The sequence below is a fragment of the Pongo abelii genome, chromosome 18, assembly GCF_028885655.2.
Source record: "Pongo abelii isolate AG06213 chromosome 18, NHGRI_mPonAbe1-v2.0_pri, whole genome shotgun sequence".
In the NCBI taxonomy this organism is placed as follows: domain Eukaryota; kingdom Metazoa; phylum Chordata; class Mammalia; order Primates; family Hominidae; genus Pongo; species Pongo abelii.
In genome coordinates, this window is record NC_072003.2 from 31,839,525 (window position 1) to 31,856,111 (window position 16,587).

Consider the following 16,587-nt stretch of genomic DNA (forward strand, 5'->3'; position numbering starts at 1 on the left):
CAAGTTCCCCCTCCATAGTGGTATTCAAACAAGCAGAGGCAATGCCACTGTTGCGTGGGGAGAGTTGGGCCAGAGGTCCTTAAATGTCCTTCCCGGTCATGGATTCATTCTGTGGCTATGATTAGGCTGGACTCAAGGGAAGGGGATGGATACAGGTCCCCAAGGGTTCAAGCTGGTCGTAGTCTGACTTGCTCTATCAGGTACTTTGGTCCCCTGTGGATGTCCTTGGGTCCCCATGAACCACTGACTCCAAGTTCTGCAGTGTGAGGCTTATGTGAAAGGGACAGGGGAAAAGGAAACAGGCTCTGTCCGGGGCCCAATCTCAGAGTTTTCTCCCCTGACATGTGTTGAGTCTGCATGTGGGCAATGTTTCTTGCTAGCTTCTTCCTGTATTCACTCTCTCTGGTTCCCTTTCATCATAAAACCCTGCTGTTGCCCAAGTTTTGGCTACCACGTGGCTAAGCAGCTAAATGCTACATTTCCCAACCTCTCTTGTAGTTGGGTGTGGCCATGTGGACACATTCGGAGCAGATGTGATGTGTCCTGCTTTTAGGTTATGCTCTAAAATTGAAGAGGTGTGGCCTCCTCTGTCTCTTCCACACTCTTTCCACAGGCTGAGATGCAAATGTGATGGCAGGTATTGGAGTAGCTATTTTGGGCCTCAAAGTGGAAGCCACATTTTGTGTGGCAGAACAGTGAGTAAAAATAGCTGGAATCCTCAACACAATGGAGCTGCCATTTGAACCCAGGAGGACTTGGGGCTAAGTAAAAGAGGAATAACTTTATATCCTGTTTTGATTCTTCATAATAGCAACCCAAACCTGTATCTCAATCAATAAGTCATCTCAGCTCCAACCACACTTCTTGTTTGCCCCGTATTTTTCTTCAACTCTGGTCCTGAGATATAGCACTGAATAAGAATCTCCCTCCTCCATCTCACTTCCCAGAACCCTGTCCCACAGCCCCCTTGGCCTGGGGACCCACCTCATATCTGAAGACAATAAGATCCCTGAATATGAGCCCTGAGTGAGCTAGGGCAAATCCCTTAATATTTCCTTCTCTCCCTCCCTCCCTCCCTCCTTTCCTTCCTCTTTCTTTCCCTCCTTCTCTCTCTCTCTCTCTTTCTTTCTCTCTTTTTTGCTTTTTTTGAGATGGAGTTTTGCTCTTGTTGCCCAGGCTGGAGTGCAATGGCACGATGTTGGCTTACCACAACCTCTGCCTCCCGGGTTCAAGTGATTCTCCTGCCTCAGCCTCCCAAGTAGCTGGGATTACAGGCATGCGCCACCACACCCGGCTACTTTTGTATTTTTAGTAGAGATGGGGTTTCTCCATATTGGTCAGGCTGATCTCGAACTACTGACCTCAGGTGATCCACCTGCCTTGGCCTCCCAAAGTACTGGGATTACAGGTGTGAGCCACTGCGCCCGGGCTTGCTCTTTTCTCTTTCTTTCTCTCTCTCTCTTTCTTTCTTTCTTTCTTTCTTTCTTCTCTCCTTTCTCTCCTTTCTCTCTCTTTCTTTCCCTTTCTTTCTTTCTTCCTTTCTTTCTTTTCCTTCCTTCTCTTTCTCTCTTTCTTTCTTTCTTTCTTTCTTTCTTTCTTTCTTTCTTTCTTTCTCTCTCTCTTTCTTTTTCAATACATGGTTTCACTCTATTGCTCAGGCTGGAGTGCAGTGGCACCATCATGGCTTACTGCAGCCTCCAACTGGGCTCAAGGGATCCTCCAACTTCAGCCTCTGAGCAACTAGGACTACAGGCATGAGCCACCATGCTTTGCTAATTTTTAAATTTTTGTAGAGACAGGGTCTTGGTATGTTGCCTAGGCTGGTCTCGAACTCCTGGCCTCAAGCGATCCTCCCTCCTTGGCCTCCCAAAGGCTGGGAGGCTGAGGTGGGCAGATCATTTGAGGTCAGGAGTTTGAAACCAGCCTGGCCAACATGATGAAACCCCATCTCTACTAAAAATAGAAAAATTGGCCAGGCGTGGTGGCTGATGCCTGTAATGCCAGCACTTTGGGAGGCCAAGGCGGGTGGATCATGAGGTCAGGAGATTGAGACCATCCTGGCCAACATGGTGAAACCCTGTTTCTACTAAAAATACAAAAATTAGCCAGGTGTGGTGACAGGTGCCTGTAGTCCCAGCTACTCAGGAGGCTGAGGCAGGAGAATAGCTTGAACCCAGGAGGTGGAGGTTGCAGTGAGCTGAGATCATGCCACTGCACTCCAGCCTGAGCGACAGAGTGAGACTCTGTATCAAAAAAACAAAAAACCAAAAATTAGCTGGGCATGGTGGTGCTCACCTGTAATCCCAGCTACTCAGGGGGCTTAGGCATGAGAATTGCTTGAACCCGGGAGGCAGGGGTTGCAGTGAGCCAAGATGGTGCCACTGCACTCTAGCCTGAGCAACAGAGTGAGACTCTGCCTCAAAAAAAAAAAAAAATTGTAGAGATGGGCTCTTACTATGATGCTCAGGCTGGTCTTGAACTCCTAGGCTCAAGTAATCCTCCCACTTCAGCCTCCTAAACTGCTGTGATTACAGGCATGAGCCACTGCTCCCAGACTTTAGTTTTTGTTTGTTTGTTTGTTTGTTTTGAGACAGAGTCTCCCTCTGTCACCCAGGCTGGAGTGCAATGGCACGATCTCGGCTCACTGCAACCTCTACCTCCTGGGTTCAAGCAATTCTACTGCCTCAGCCTCCTGAGAAGCTGGGATTACAGGCACCTGCCACCATGCTTGGCTAATTTTTGGTATTTTTAGTAGAGATGGGGTTTCACCATGTTGGTCAGGCTGGTCTTGAACTCCTGACTTCGTGATCCACCCGCCTCAGCCTCCCAAAGTGCTGGGATTACAGGCGTGAGCCACTGCACCCGGCCCTGGCTTTTAATATTTTAAATCTCAGTTTTCTCTGTCTTTTAGATGGCACTCATAAGTAGCATTCCCGTCTATGAACAGGACACAATCAACAAAAACAGATAGGCGCTGGGGAGGGCCGTGTTTCATGGGCAGTATCGCAAAAAAGCAGAAGAAATTCCTTTCCACTATGTAGGAGCCCACAGAAATGTATGCACTAAAATATATGCAAGCAAAAGCAAACAAACCAAAAGCTGCATTCACAGCGTAGACCCTGCAAGAGCAGGAACACTCCCTGCCCCAGATACATACACCAAACACAAATACACATCAAAGATGCTCTCTCAGGCTCATGAATGTGCAGGCACAGGCAAGCACACACGTGCCCGGAACGAAAACACACAAAGAACAAGGATGAACACACACCCAAGCTGTGGCTGCCATGCGCGTCTATTTATTGTTGCTGCCACCCTGGAGAAGCCCCAGTTTCTTCTGTAGCTTTCTTTTCTGGGGGATCTTCCTGGCTCTGCCCCTCCATTCCCGGCCTCTCACTCCCCACCTTGCACTTTTGCTAGGGTTGGAGGCGCTTTCCTGGTAGCCCCTCAGAGACTCGGTCAGCAGGGATAAGTCCTAGGGGTGGGGGGTGTGGCAAGCCGGCCTGGATCCTGTCCTGGGTCCTCCTTCCTCCGCAGTCCCGTCTCTGTTGCTGGGTGTAGTGTCCGTGGTCTGGCCTCATCTGGGGGGTGAGGAAAAGCAGGTAGTGAAAGGGACAGAGATCTGGGTTCTAATTCTGTCTCTCCCACTCACTTGATTTGTGACTCCAGGGAAGGACCCACCCTCTCTAGCCTCAATTTCTGTCTCTGTAAGTCAAATTTCCCTTCAATTGGAAAGGTTCTGTGTTCCCACTTTGCTCTGGCCGCTAGGAAACTCACAGTCAAACATATGTCTCGTTTTATTCTGCATCAAGACAACAGTTGCCTGATCCCTCCTCCCCACCCAATTGCACACCTTCCTCATGGCAGAAGCACCACCTTGAGCTCTCTGGGCTCCCGGACTCCTTACCTCCAGCTCTGTCTCAGCGCCGTGCCCCTTGCTTCTTCCTCTCTGAATTTTGCAGCTTGGTCAGCAGTTTCCTCTCGTGCCCGCCAGGGCTGGGGCGGTTTGTGTTGGCAGCAGCTTCTCTCTTGGTGCGACCTTTCCGGCCTCCGCCTCCTGTAACCAAGGCAGGAGTCAGAGGTGAAGTGAGCATAGGCATGAGGAGAGGCCCTGTCAGAGGAGAGGCAGGGGTTCGGGGTTGCGGGGATGAGAAGAGCAGGGAGAAGCCTGCTGCTTCCCCTCTGTGGAATGTGGGTCCCCAGGTGTGTGTGAGGTCCCAGGCTGAGTAACATAGCACTCCTGGGATAAGGGACTAGACAGGGGTGACGTGAGGGTCCAAGGAACAGGTTGGCTAGAAAAGGGTGAGTGGGCTGGGCAGGGTGGCTCACTCCTGTAATCTCAGCACTTTGGGAGGCCAAGGAAGGAAAATTGCTTGAGCCCAGGAATTTGAGATCAGCCTGGACAACATAGTGAGACCCCATCTCACCACTACAGGTGGTGCACACCTGAAGTTCCAGCCACTCGGGAGACTGAAGCAGGAGGATCACTTGAGCCCAGGAGTTTGAGGCTGCGGTGAGTTGTGATCACACTACTGCACTCCAGCCTGGGTGACAGAGTGACTCTCTCAAAAAAAAAAAAAAAAAAAAAAAAAAAAAAAAAAAAAAGAAAGAAATGAAGAGGAAAGGAAAGGAAATGAGAGGAAACAAGAGTTGTGGGTCCTGATTTTGGGAGAGGAGGAAGGACCGTGGAGATGGCTGAGTGGGCCTTACTGAGGTAGGAATGGGCCAAGCTGTAGAGGTCAGATTCATCCAGGCTGAGGTCCTCGTCCTCTGGGCCTGGAGGCTGCTGGGGAGCGCTGGTTGCTGGTGGGAAGGTGGCCATCGTGTCTGGCTTGTCCTCCCTGCCTCTCTTCTGCTCCTAACGCTTTGTTTGTCTCTGCTTTCCTGACCCCGGGCCTCTCCACTCCCAGTCCACTCCCTCAGCTTATAAGGCTGTGTCTCCTCCTCATACCACAGTCTGGCTCCAGCCCATCAGGCCCTGTCTGATGCAATCTGGCCCCTTCCCAAAATCCAGCCCAGTAAACACAGTCATGAGACGGGAAGAGTCGGTCCCTGAGTCCAGCCCAACTCACCTCCTCCCTCCCAGGCTCACCCAGCTGGATATTTTCCATAGAGGAGGTCCCGCTTTTGGGCAGAAAGCAGGGAAGAGGCAGGATCTGGGCTAAAACACTCCTTGGGATCATGGCCTCACCTGATCGAGGGTTTCACCTGGGCCTGGGATGACGGCCACACAGCTAACCCCGGCACCCCAATTCTCGCTGAGATGCAGGACGTGAGGAAGGAGGGGGAAGGGATATCAGCACACCTGTGCCAGGGACAAGTCAGCAGCTTCCACCCAGTCACACTCAACATCTTGTTTTTCTTCTTCTTCTTCTTCTTTTTTTGTTTTGAAATGGAGTCTCTGTCGCCCGGCTGGAGTGCAGTGGTGTGATCTTGGCTCACTGCAACCTGCAACATCCTCCTCCTGGGTTCAAGCAACTCTCCTGGCTCAGCCTCCTGAGTAGCTGGGATTATAGGCACCTGCCACCATGCCTGGCTAATTTTTGTATTTTTAGTAGAGATGGGGTTTCACCATGTTGGTCAGGCTGATCTTGAACTCCTGACCTCAAGTCATCTGCCCGCCTCGGCCTCCCAAACTGCTAGGATTACAGGCATGAGCCACACCCTTTTTTTCTTTTTTCTATGAGAAACATCTTGGAAAACCCCTTAATATCCTGAAACAGGGTCCCCAGTAATGTAATCTCCCTCACCTAGGAGGAGGGTGGCAGAGGGTTGGAGAGTTCAGGGTCTGGAGCCAGATGTCCTCTGTTCAATCCCCTGACCCACCACTTTCCGTGTGACCTTGGGCGAGTCCCTTCACCTCTCTGTGCCTTGGTTTCCAATTCTGTAAAATAAGGATGATAATAATTGTATCTTCTTCCTAGAGTTGGGGAGAGGATCAAATGAGATGATGTTTGAAAGACACTTGCCACAATGCCAGGTGACAGAGGGAGACCTTGTCTCAAAAACAAATTATAATAAAATAATATGTATTTCAAAATATGGATGTACTGAGGCAGAAGACATAATGAGGCCGAGCGCGGTGGCTCATGCCTGTAGTCCCAGCACTTTGGGAGATCCACAAAGCGGGTGGGTCACCTGAGGTCAGGAGTTCGAGACCAGCCTGGCCAACATGGTGAAATCCCATCTCTACCAAAAATACAAAAATTAGCCTGGCGTGGTGGCAGGTGCCTGTAATCCCAGCTACTCAGGAGGCTGGGGCAGGAGAATTGCTTGAACCCGGGAAGGAGAGGTTGTGGTGAGCTGAGATCGAGCCACTGCACTCCAGCCTCAGCAACAGAACGATACTGTGTCTGAAAACAAAAACAAAAAAAACACAAAAAGCTGAACTTCTGCTTGTGTTTCTCCCTTGCCTGAGCCGGAATTGAATTTAGCCTTTGTTTTCCCAGATTTGGATGATGTATGAGTTCCTTAACACCCAGGAAATGAAAGTGAAGACAGGATACTTGAATGAAAACAGGATTGGGGCAATAATAGCAGACCAGGTGATCAGAGAAAGAGAAAAAAATCTTAAATTAAGCAAAGATTAGCCTAGTGCAGTAGCTCATGCCTATAATTCCAGGGCTCTGGGAGGGTAAGCTGGGAGGATTGCTTGAAGCTGGGAGTTCAAGGCCAGCTTGGGCAATAGAGCAAGACTCTGTCCTTTTTTGTTTGTTTGTTTTTGTTTTGAGATGGAGTCTCACTCCGTCACCAGGCTGGAGTGCAGTGGTATGATCTTGGCTCACTGCAACCGCCACCTCCTGGCTTCAAGTGATTCTCCTGCCTCAGCCTCCTGAGTAGCTGGGATGACAGGCATGTGCCACCGCGCCCGGCTAATTTTTATATTTTTAGTAGAGACGGGGTTTCACCATGTTGGCCAGGCTGGTCTCGAACTCCTGACCTCACGTGATCTGCCCGCCTCGGCCTCCCAAAGTGCTGGGATTACAGGCGTGAGCCACCCGGCCAGTATCTTTTTTATTTGTTTGCTTTTCCATTATTTGTCCCCACTGGCATGCAACCGTTGGTTTAGTTTAGTTAATGGTTAAAGGAGTAGGCTCTGGAACAGGGCTTCCCAGGTCTAAAGCTTGGTTCTACCCCCTAGTTAGCTGTGTGCCCTTAGACAAGCTTAGTCTGCATGTTTGTTTACTCATCTATACAATGGGGTTAATGGCACCTAGGCTAGATAAGGTGAGGCACACCTGCAATCCTACTGTTTTGAGAGGCTGAGGTGGAAGGATCACTTGAGGTCAGGAGTTTGAGGCTGCAGTGAGCTATGATCGTGCCACTGCACTCCAAAAAGAAAAAGAAAAGAAGGTCGGGGTTGGGCACAGTGGCTCACACCTGTAATCCCAGCACTTTGGGAGGCCGAGGTGGGTGGATCATAAGATCAGGAGCTCGAGACCAGCCTAGCTAAGATGGTGAAACCCCGTCTCTACTAAAAATACAAAAATTACCTAGGCGTGGTGGTGTGTGCCTGTAATCCCAGCTACTCAGGAGGCTGAGGCGGTAGAATCGCTTGAACCCAGGAGGCAGAGGTTGCAGTGAGCTAAGATCGTGCCACTGTACTCCAGCCTGGACGACAGAGTGAGACTCAGTCTCAAAAAAAAAAAAAAAAAAAAGCTTAGCGCAGTGCCTAGAAGATAATCAGTGTGTAATAAATGCTTGCTATTTTAATTATCATTATTCTCGGGGCAGGAGTCTTGCCTGCCATATTGTATCCTCAATGCCTGGCACTCAGTCTGAGCTCAGTAAATGTCTAGTTGAATACATGAGGCTCTGCTAAGATCAGTGTTGCTTGTTCAGCTTCCACCTGCTCTGCAATGCAGGAACTGAGAGGCCAATTCTAGCCTCACAGGGGACCGCAGAAACATTGTGATTGTCCCAGATGGAGCCAGGGAAGGAGGTCTCCCTGGCCTTGATCTTACAGGTGCTGGAAGAAGGAAGCCTACGAGAGAAGGAGGCGGGGCATGGTGGCTCACACCTGTAATCCCAGCACTTTGGGAGCCCGATGAGGTTGGGTGGGTCACCTGAGGTCAGGAGTTCGAGACCAGCCTGGCCAACATGGTGAAACCCCGTCTCTACTAAAAATACAAAAGTTAGCCAGGTGTGGTGATGGGCACCTGTAGACCCAGCTGCTAGGGAGGCTGAGGCTGGAGAATGGCATGAACCTGGAAGGCGGAGCTTGCAGTGAGCCGAGATCGGGCCACTGCACTCCAGCCTGGGCGACAGAGCGAGATTCCATCTCAAAAAAAAAAAAAAAAAAAAAAAAAAAAGGGCCAGGCGCAGTAGTTCACGCCTGTAATCCCAGCACTTTGGGAGGCAGAGAAGGGTGGATCACGAGGTCAGGAGTTCGAGACCAGCCTGGCCAACATGGTGAAACTCCCTCTTTACTAAAAATACAAAAATTAGCTGGGCGTGGAGGCATGCGCCTGTAATCCAAGATACTTGGGAGGCTGAGGCGGAAAAATCTCTTGAACCCAGGAGGCGGAGGTTGCAGTGAGCTGAGATCACGCCATTGCACTCCAGCCTGCTGGAACCCCTCTAGCATGGACCTGCAGGGCTCTAGACGTGGCTCCATGGGAAAAGTAGAGGTGTGCTTTTTGTTACAGGAACAACAGATTTGTATACCTGCTGCCCTGTCACAGCCCTATTACACTGGACAACAGGGATGCAGTAGAGAGAGTTTCATGATCCCAGGGCACTGTGCAAGGGGATGGGAGGAGAACCGCAAATGCATCTCCCCAGGGAATTCTGGGATGGGGCTTTTAAGGGGATTATGGAGGGTGAGGGGCTAGAAAATTGGGGTCATTGGTCAGAGCAAGGGAGATGAAATCATCACGATGTGAAAAAGACATTTTTGGGGAGTTAGCTCCTGGTGGGGTCCTTCAGGTTGGCGGAGTCAGTCTCTTCACTGGCCCGCAGGACCTGAAGGAATTTCTCAAAAGTAACATTTAATGTTTCATAATGTTCAAGTTGCTATCTCTAGTGCAGTTAAGGGGAACTACGATCTTGTAACCAGGTCTACGTGATTCTAGAACAGCAGGCACCAGACAACTAAGAGGAAGCAGATCAGGGGGCAGCTGACCTCATGATCAGCGCTGGGTGTGCTGCAAGCCTGGCTTGTTTCCATTTCTCCTCTCTGTTCTCTGATTAATTGCATGAAGTTTACAGGGATGGTTTCATTTTCCCATCCTCAAGCCTCCAGGTGCATGTAAAATCTGCCACGAGGAAGTTTATTTTCTTCCTGCTTAGGGTTATACCTTCGTGACGTTGCTAGGCACACCTATGACAACCCAGCGCCATCAGCTTGGAGTAAACGCAGAGGGCTGGGAGCTCCCAGGAGGGCACCTAACCTCTCTGGAGATAGGGAGATGAAGGCACACTTCCTGGAGGAGGAGAAGCTTGTTTTCTAATTCTTTTATTTTTAATTAATTAATTTATTTAATTCTTTTTTTCTTTTTTGAGACGGAGTCTTGCTCTGTCACCCAGGCTGGAGTGCAGTGGCATGATCTTGGCTCACTGCAACCTCCGTGTCCCGGGTTCAAGCGATTCTCCTGTCTCAGCCTCCTGAGTAGCTGGAATCACAGGCATGCACTACTACGCCCAGCTAATTTTTGTATTTTTAGTAGAGGCAGGGTTTCATCATGTTGGCCAGACTGATTTCGAACTCCTGACCTCAAGTCATCCACCCGCCTCGGCTTCCAAAGTGCTAGGATTACAGGCATGAGCCATCGCACCCGGCCTATTATTTATTTTTGAGACAGGTTCTCACTCTGTCGTCCAGGCTGAATACAGTGGAGCAATCTTGCTCACTGCAGCCTCGACCTCTAGGGCTCAAGGGATCCTCCCACCTCAGCCTCCCAAGGAGCTGGGACTTTAGGCACGCACCACCACGCCCAGCTAATTTTATTTTTTGTAGAGATGAGGTCTCCCTATGTTGCTGAGACTGGTCTTGAACTCCTTAGCTAAAGTGATCCTCTTACCTCGGCCTCCCAAATTGCTGGAATTACAGGCATAAGTCACCATGCCAGGCCTGGAGGCAAAGTTTGAACAAGAATGGCTGTTTGTGGGCCAGATGCAAAGGCCGACACCTGTAATCCCAGCACTTTGGGAGGCCGAGGCAGGAGGACTGCTTGAGCCCAGGAATTCAAGACCAGCCTGGGCAACATAGCGAGATCTCATCTTTACAAAAAAAATCCAAAAAGTAGCCAGGCGTGGTGGTGCATGCCTGTAGCTCCAAGTACTCAGGAGGCTGAGGCAAGAGGATGACTTGAGCCCAGGAGGTTGAGGCTACAGTGAGCCATGATCGCACCACTGCACTCCAGCCTAGGCAACAGAGCGAGACTTCCTCTCTGTTGGATAGCCTGAGGGATGTACAAAGTCACTAGCTCAAAGGAACAGAAGCTTCCCAGGCTGAAGGCAGAATGCATAATTAAGGTGGATTGGACATCGCTGTGTTCCAAGAGGACACAAGAAATCTAAATGAGGTTAAACAAAATATATCCATATGATCTCACAACCCCATCCCAGATAAAAATGTCAAATCTGGCAGCTGCATTTGGAAGTTTTCTTGGCTGTGTGATATCATCGTTTTAAATATAAGTGGATGCTGTCTTTTTTTTTTCCTTTGAGATGGAGTTTCACTCTTGTTGCCCAGGCTGGAGTATAGTGGCGCAATCTCGGCTCACTGCAACCTCCACTTCCCGGGTTCAAGGGATTCTCCTGCCTCAGTCTCCCTAGTAGCTGAGATTACAGGCAGATGCCATGATGCCCAGCTAATTTTTGTATTTTTAGTAGAGATGGGGTTTCACCATGTTGGTCAGGCTGGTTTCGAACTCCTAACCTCAGGTGATCCACCTGCCTCAGCCTTCCAAAGTGCTGGGATTACAGGCGTGAGCCACTGCGCCCAGCCAGATGCTGTCTTTAATGGGTGGTTTGGCAACATTGATAAGATTTTGAAATTCTTATATCCCCCTGATATTGCAGTCCCACTTTCAGGAGTCTCTCCTACAGAAATCTTCCCAGAGGTGAGTAAAGAGGCAGGTACAAGGAAGTTCATTTGTTTGTAGTAGTGAAAAACAGGAAACCCAGCCTAGGCAGCATAGCGAGACCCTGTATCTAAAAAAAAAAAAGCCTGGCATGGTGGTGTGTACCTGTAGTCCCAGCTACTCAGGGGGATGAGGCAGGAGGATCACTTGAGCCATGATGGTGGCTCTGCACTCCAGCCTGGGTGACAGAGCAAGACCCTGTCTCTAAAAAAACAAAAAACAAAAATCGGAAACAACCTAAATATCCATCAGTAGGTGACTGATCAGTTTCCTTCTGTGAAACACTGTAGCCATTCGATATTCTTTAGAGAGAGACCGTGTCTCTATCTCTGATGAAAAAGATGTCCATAATACATTCTTAATGAAAAACACAGGTTGCAGAACATCATGTACATTACAAATTATATTTTTGCATTAAATGTATAGATAACTATGAGTAATACACAGTTTTCACCATAATAGAGGTGTGACATTTTCTCCCGACAACTAAAATAGACAGATAGCCAGATAAAATACAATAGTAGAAAAATCTAGAATAAGGCTGGACGTGGTGGTTCCTGCCTGTAATGCCAGCATTTTGGGAGGCCAACTCATGTGGATCACCTGAGGTCAGGGGTTTGAGATCAGCTTGACCAACATGGTGAAACCCCATCTCTACTAAAAATACAAAATTAGCCGGGCTTGGTGGCACATGGCTGTAATCCCAGCTACTTGGGAGGCTGAGGCAGGAGAATTGCTTGAGCCCAGGAGGTGGAGGTTGCAGTGAGCTGAAATTGCACCATTGCACTCCAGCCTGGGCAACAAGAGCGAAACTCCGTCTCACACACACACACACACACACACACAAAAGAGAGACAGAGAAAAGGAAAGAAAGAAAGAAGAAAAGAAAAGAAAGAAGCAAAAAATCTAAAATAATAAATTTTATTACTGATGTCTTCTGGGAGATCAGCAAACCTGACCCCATTTAACAGAAGAGGAAAGTAAAGACCAGGGAGGCATGCATTCTCCAGTCTACAAATGTTTAGGGTACTAACCATGTGCCAGGCACTTGCTTGGTGCTGGGACTATAAAAGTAAACATGGAGCCGGGCACGGTGGCTCATGCCTGTAATCCCAGCACTTTGAGAGACCGAGGCGGGTGGATCACCTGAAGTCAGGAGTTCGAGACCAGTCTGGCCAACATGGTGAAACTCAGTCTCTACTAAAAATACAAACAATTAGCCGGCGTGGTAGCGGGCACCTGTAGTCCCAGCTACTCAGGAGGCTGAGGCAGAAGAATCGCTTGAACCCGGGAGGCAGAGGTTGCAGTGAGCCAAGATGGCGCCATCACACTCCAGCCTGGGCAACAAAAGCAAAACTCCATCTCCAAAAAAAAAAAAAAAAAAAAAAGTAAACTTGGGCCAGGCGCAGTGGCTCTTGCCTGTGATCCCAGCAAGATAAGTATGTGATGATTCAGCACATATATCAATACTCCTGCATAGAAAAAAAGGAAATGGTTGGACCTGGTGCTGTAATCCCAGCACTTTGGGAGGCCAAGGCAGGGGGAATGGCTTGACCCCAGGAGTTTGAGACCAGCCTGAGCAACATGGCGAAATTCCCATCTCTACAGAAAATACAAAAGTTAGCCAGGTATGGTGGCTCATGCCTGTGGTCCCAACTACTCAGGTGGCTGACGCCAGAGGATCACCTAAGCCTGGGGAGGTCATGGCTGCAGTGAGCGGTGATTGTGCCCCTGCACTCCAGCCTGAGCAACAGAGTGAGACCCTGGCTCAAAACAAAATTTTTTAAAAAAAAACAAAGAAAGAAAGAAAAACGGAATATACATGGCTTGTGCTTACTAGGTGTAGACATAAAGATTTTTCCAAACCCTCTTGCTTAAAATGTATCTTTAAAGAAACAGTTACTTCATAGTATAGATTTTCCTTCAAGCTAAAATTTTTATAGCAATTGGGTCATGCCATAAAGCTCTTAAATATCTGGAAATAATTTTAAGGGAGCATTTTGGGACAGGGCAGTGGGAGCAGACCCCCACCCTGATCCAGGCTGTCTAAAGAACTTAATAATTGAACTGATCCAGATCATTCTGCCTTTTATTATCACTATCAATTCTCAACAATGTCAGTAATAAAATATGCCTCCCTGCCACTGCGAACTACTCCTAGGGAGTCCTCCTTACCTCTTAGCACTGTTAAAAAAAAACGAGGCCAGGCTTGGTGGCTCACGCTGTAATCCCAGCACTTTGGGAGGCTGAGGAGGGCAGAATGGTTGAGCCAAGGAGTCTGAAACCAGCCTGGGCCACATGGCGAGATCTTGTCTATACAAAAAATACAAAAATTAAGACCGGGAGCGGTGGCTCATGCCTGTAATGCCCACACTTTGGGAGGATGAGGCAGGCAGATCACTTGAGGTCAGGAGTTCCAGACCAGCCTGGGCAACATGGTGAAACCCCTGTCTCTACTAAAATTCAAAAACTAGCCCAGCATGGTGGCACCTGTAATCCCAGCTACTCAAGAGGCTGAGGAAGGAGAATCACTTGAACCCCAAGAGGCGGAGTTTGCAGTGAGCCGAGATCGTGCCATTGCACTCCAGCCTGGGCGACAGAGCAAGGAGCTGTCTAAAAAAAAAAAAGAAGAAAAAAAACCCACCATACACAAAAAGCAAAAATTAGCTGGGTGTGGTGGTGTGTACCCGTAGTCCCAGCTACTTGGGAGACTGAGGAGGGAGGATTGCTTGAGCCGGGGAGGCAGAGGTTGCAGCGAGCCAAGATTGTGCTATTGCACTCCAGCCTGGGTGACAAAGCAAGATCCTGTCAAAACAAAACAAAACAAAACAAAACAAAACACACAAAAAACCCCTGAGGTATCCATACTAGCCATTGATTCAGCCCATTCAATTTCTTTTATAGACAGTTTGACTAGTCAAGATCATACTTACAAAAAAAAACCCATAAAAATGTCTACCGTCCTAAACTTATGATATTTAAGCTCCAGTGAAAATTCTCAAGTCTCAAATCTGTTTCCAGCTGGGGTCACTGATGTCCAATGCCGTCGCTTCTGGGTTTTCACGTTCACCAGGGCTGGTCCTGGTCATCTTCTCCACTGGGCTGTCTGGCCCATGCCCCACGGGGTCAACATGGAGGGGTCTTTAACACCCAGGTGTATGTCAAAAAAACAGGGAGGGCAACATCGCACTGTAATTTTTGGTGAGGATAACAATTTAGGTTTCATCTGCTCTGGCTGACTTTCTGCCTGAGCGCCCCTGGATGGAGGCGCGCTCATCGAGCCGCCTGGTGGGTACCGGACTTCAAAGGTGGAGTTCTGCTGAAGGTCAAGAGGATCCCAGGGCTCAGTCAGGGCGACCTTGGAGCTCTGCTTGGCAGTTTGTCCAGCCTGCAGCATCAGTCCATCCTCTTAGGGAAGATGTATTCAAACAGTCTCTTGCAGGTCAAGTGCGTCTTCCTGGTGTCCTGATGGGTGGGGTGGTGGGTGGAGACCTGGGCCAGCTCTGCCGGGGAGCACTGCGCATTGCGGGTGTAGACGGGGTGCCCTGCAAACAATGCGTTGTCCCACCCCACCCATCCCTGGGCCACAGACACCGTCCCTTACCCTCCCTCCTCGGGCTGAGGGGCCGTGCCCCCCTACCCCATGCCCCAGCCCAGGTAGAACGAAGCGAGCCCAGACATCATCATCGCCCCGGCAATGGCGCATCTATGCTCCCATTTTTGCAAGGAAAGTTATTTTCTTTTTCTTTTTTTTTTTTTTTGAGACGGAGTCTCACTCTGTCCCCCAGGCTGGAGTGCAGTGGCACGATCTTGGCTCACCGCCTCTGCCTCCTGGGTTCAAGCGATTCTCCTGCCTCAGCCTCCCAAGTACTAAGTAGCTGAGATTACAGGTGCGGGCCACCATGCCTGGCTATTTTTTGTATTTTTAGTAGAGATGGGTTTCACCATGTTGGCCAGGCTGGTCTCAAACTCCCGACCTCAGGTGATCCCCCCGCCTCAGCCTCCCAAAGTGCTGGGATTACAGGCGTGAGCCACCGCACCCGGCCAGAAAAATTATTTTCATTATTTAAAATAAAAGTAGGGGGGGCAATGAGATGTAAACCAAACTCTCCAAAGTGGTTATATCCTAGACTGGCCTTCTGGATAATTTTTACTTTCTCCTTTATAGACTCCAGATCTCTGTAGTGTTGGACTTTTGCACAATGTATATCTATTTTATGATCAGAAGAAAAGGCAACATTTAAGAGTTAATGTATTTCATCTCTTTTTCCTTTTGGATTGCAGGCACATTGTGCCACCTTCTGGTCATGATATGGCTACGTGTGCCTGCAGCGGGGACAAAAACCATTAAATTGTGAATAGTTAACAATTTCCTCTTTGCCATGGGAGGTCAGATCCTGAGAGAGCTGTGTGTGTGTGTGCGTGTGTGTGTGTCTGTGTGTGTGTGTGTGTTCTGAGAAATGGTCTCACTCTGTTGTCCAGGTTGGAGTGCAGTGCAGTGGCGTATTCACAGCTCACTGCAGCCTCAACCTCCTGGGCTCAAGTGATCCTCATGCCCCACCTCCCTGTACCCTACCATACCCGGCTGATTTTTTTTTTTTTCTTTGAGCCAGAGTCTTGCTCTGTCACCCAGGCTGGAGTGCAGTGGCACAATCTCAGCTCACTGCAACCTCCACCTCTCGGGTTCAAGTGATCCTCCTGCCTCAGCCTCCCTAGTAGCTGGGACTACCCAGCTAATTTTTTTTTTTTTTTATGAGGCTGGAGTGCCGTGGCACCATCTCAGCTCACTGCAACCTCCACCTCTTGGGTTCAAGCGATTCTCCTGCCTCAGCCTCACCAAGTAGCTGGGATTACAGGCATGCTCCACCACGCCCAGCTAATTTTTGTATTTTTAGTAGAGACAGGGTTTCACCATGTTGGCCAGGCTGATCTCGAACTCCTGACCTCAGGTGATCCACTTGCCTTGGCCTCCCGAAGTGTCGGGATTACAGGTGTGAGCCACCCCGTCTGGCCTGATTTTTAAATTTTTTTTTTTTTTTTTTTGAGACGGAGTCTCGCTCTGTCACCCAGGCTGGAGTGCAGTGGCACGATATCAGCTCACTGCAAGCTCCGCCTCCCGGGTTCATGCCATTCTCCTGTCTCAGCCTCCTGAGTAGCTGGGACTACAGGCGCCCGCCACCACGCCCAGCTCATTTTTTGTATTTTTAGTAGAGACGGGGTTTCACCGTGTTAGCCAGAATGGTCTCGATCTCCTGACTTCGTGATCCACTCGCCTCGGCCTCCCAAAGTGCTGGGATTACAGGCATGAGCCACCGCGCCCGGCTGATTTTTAAATTTTTTGTAGAGATGAGATCTCACTGTGTTACCCAGGCTGGTCTTGAATTCCTGGGCTCAAGCGGTCCTCCTGCCTCAATCTCAGTAGTAGCTGGGACTACAGGTGCATGCCACCACGCCTGGCTAATTAAAAAGAATTTTTTTGTAGAGACAGGATCTTACTATG

The 16,587-nt window shown here is 49.3% G+C and overlaps 2 protein-coding genes across 4 annotated transcripts in view; one reads left to right on the forward strand and one right to left on the reverse strand.

Moving 5' to 3' along the window:
- The window catches only part of SGF29 (SAGA complex associated factor 29), an 89,378-nt gene that overhangs the window by 34,248 nt on the left and 38,543 nt on the right, over positions 1–16,587 (forward strand). The gene's annotated exons all lie outside the window — the stretch shown is intronic.
- NUPR1 (nuclear protein 1, transcriptional regulator) lies at positions 3,278–4,941 on the reverse strand. The gene is made up of 3 exons (XM_024233916.3): positions 4,711–4,941; positions 3,908–4,057; positions 3,278–3,581 (listed from the first exon to the last, which is right to left on the reverse strand). The coding sequence occupies exons 1-2, from the start codon at positions 4,820–4,822 to the stop codon at positions 3,921–3,923; spliced, it is 249 nt and encodes an 82-aa protein (XP_024089684.1). The 5' UTR covers positions 4,823–4,941; the 3' UTR covers positions 3,278–3,581; positions 3,908–3,920.

What these genes read in the sequence shown, in the direction of transcription:
- NUPR1 (XM_024233916.3), bottom strand. Translation starts at nt 4,822, where the DNA reads ATGGCCACCTTCCCACCAGCAACCAGCGCTCCCCAGCAGCCTCCAGGC. An exon ending in CTTGGCCCATTCCTACCTCA is followed by an intron (nt 4,058 to 4,710) that starts GTAAGGCCCACT and finishes CCTTGGTTACAG; the next exon opens with GAGGCGGAGGCCGGAAAGGT.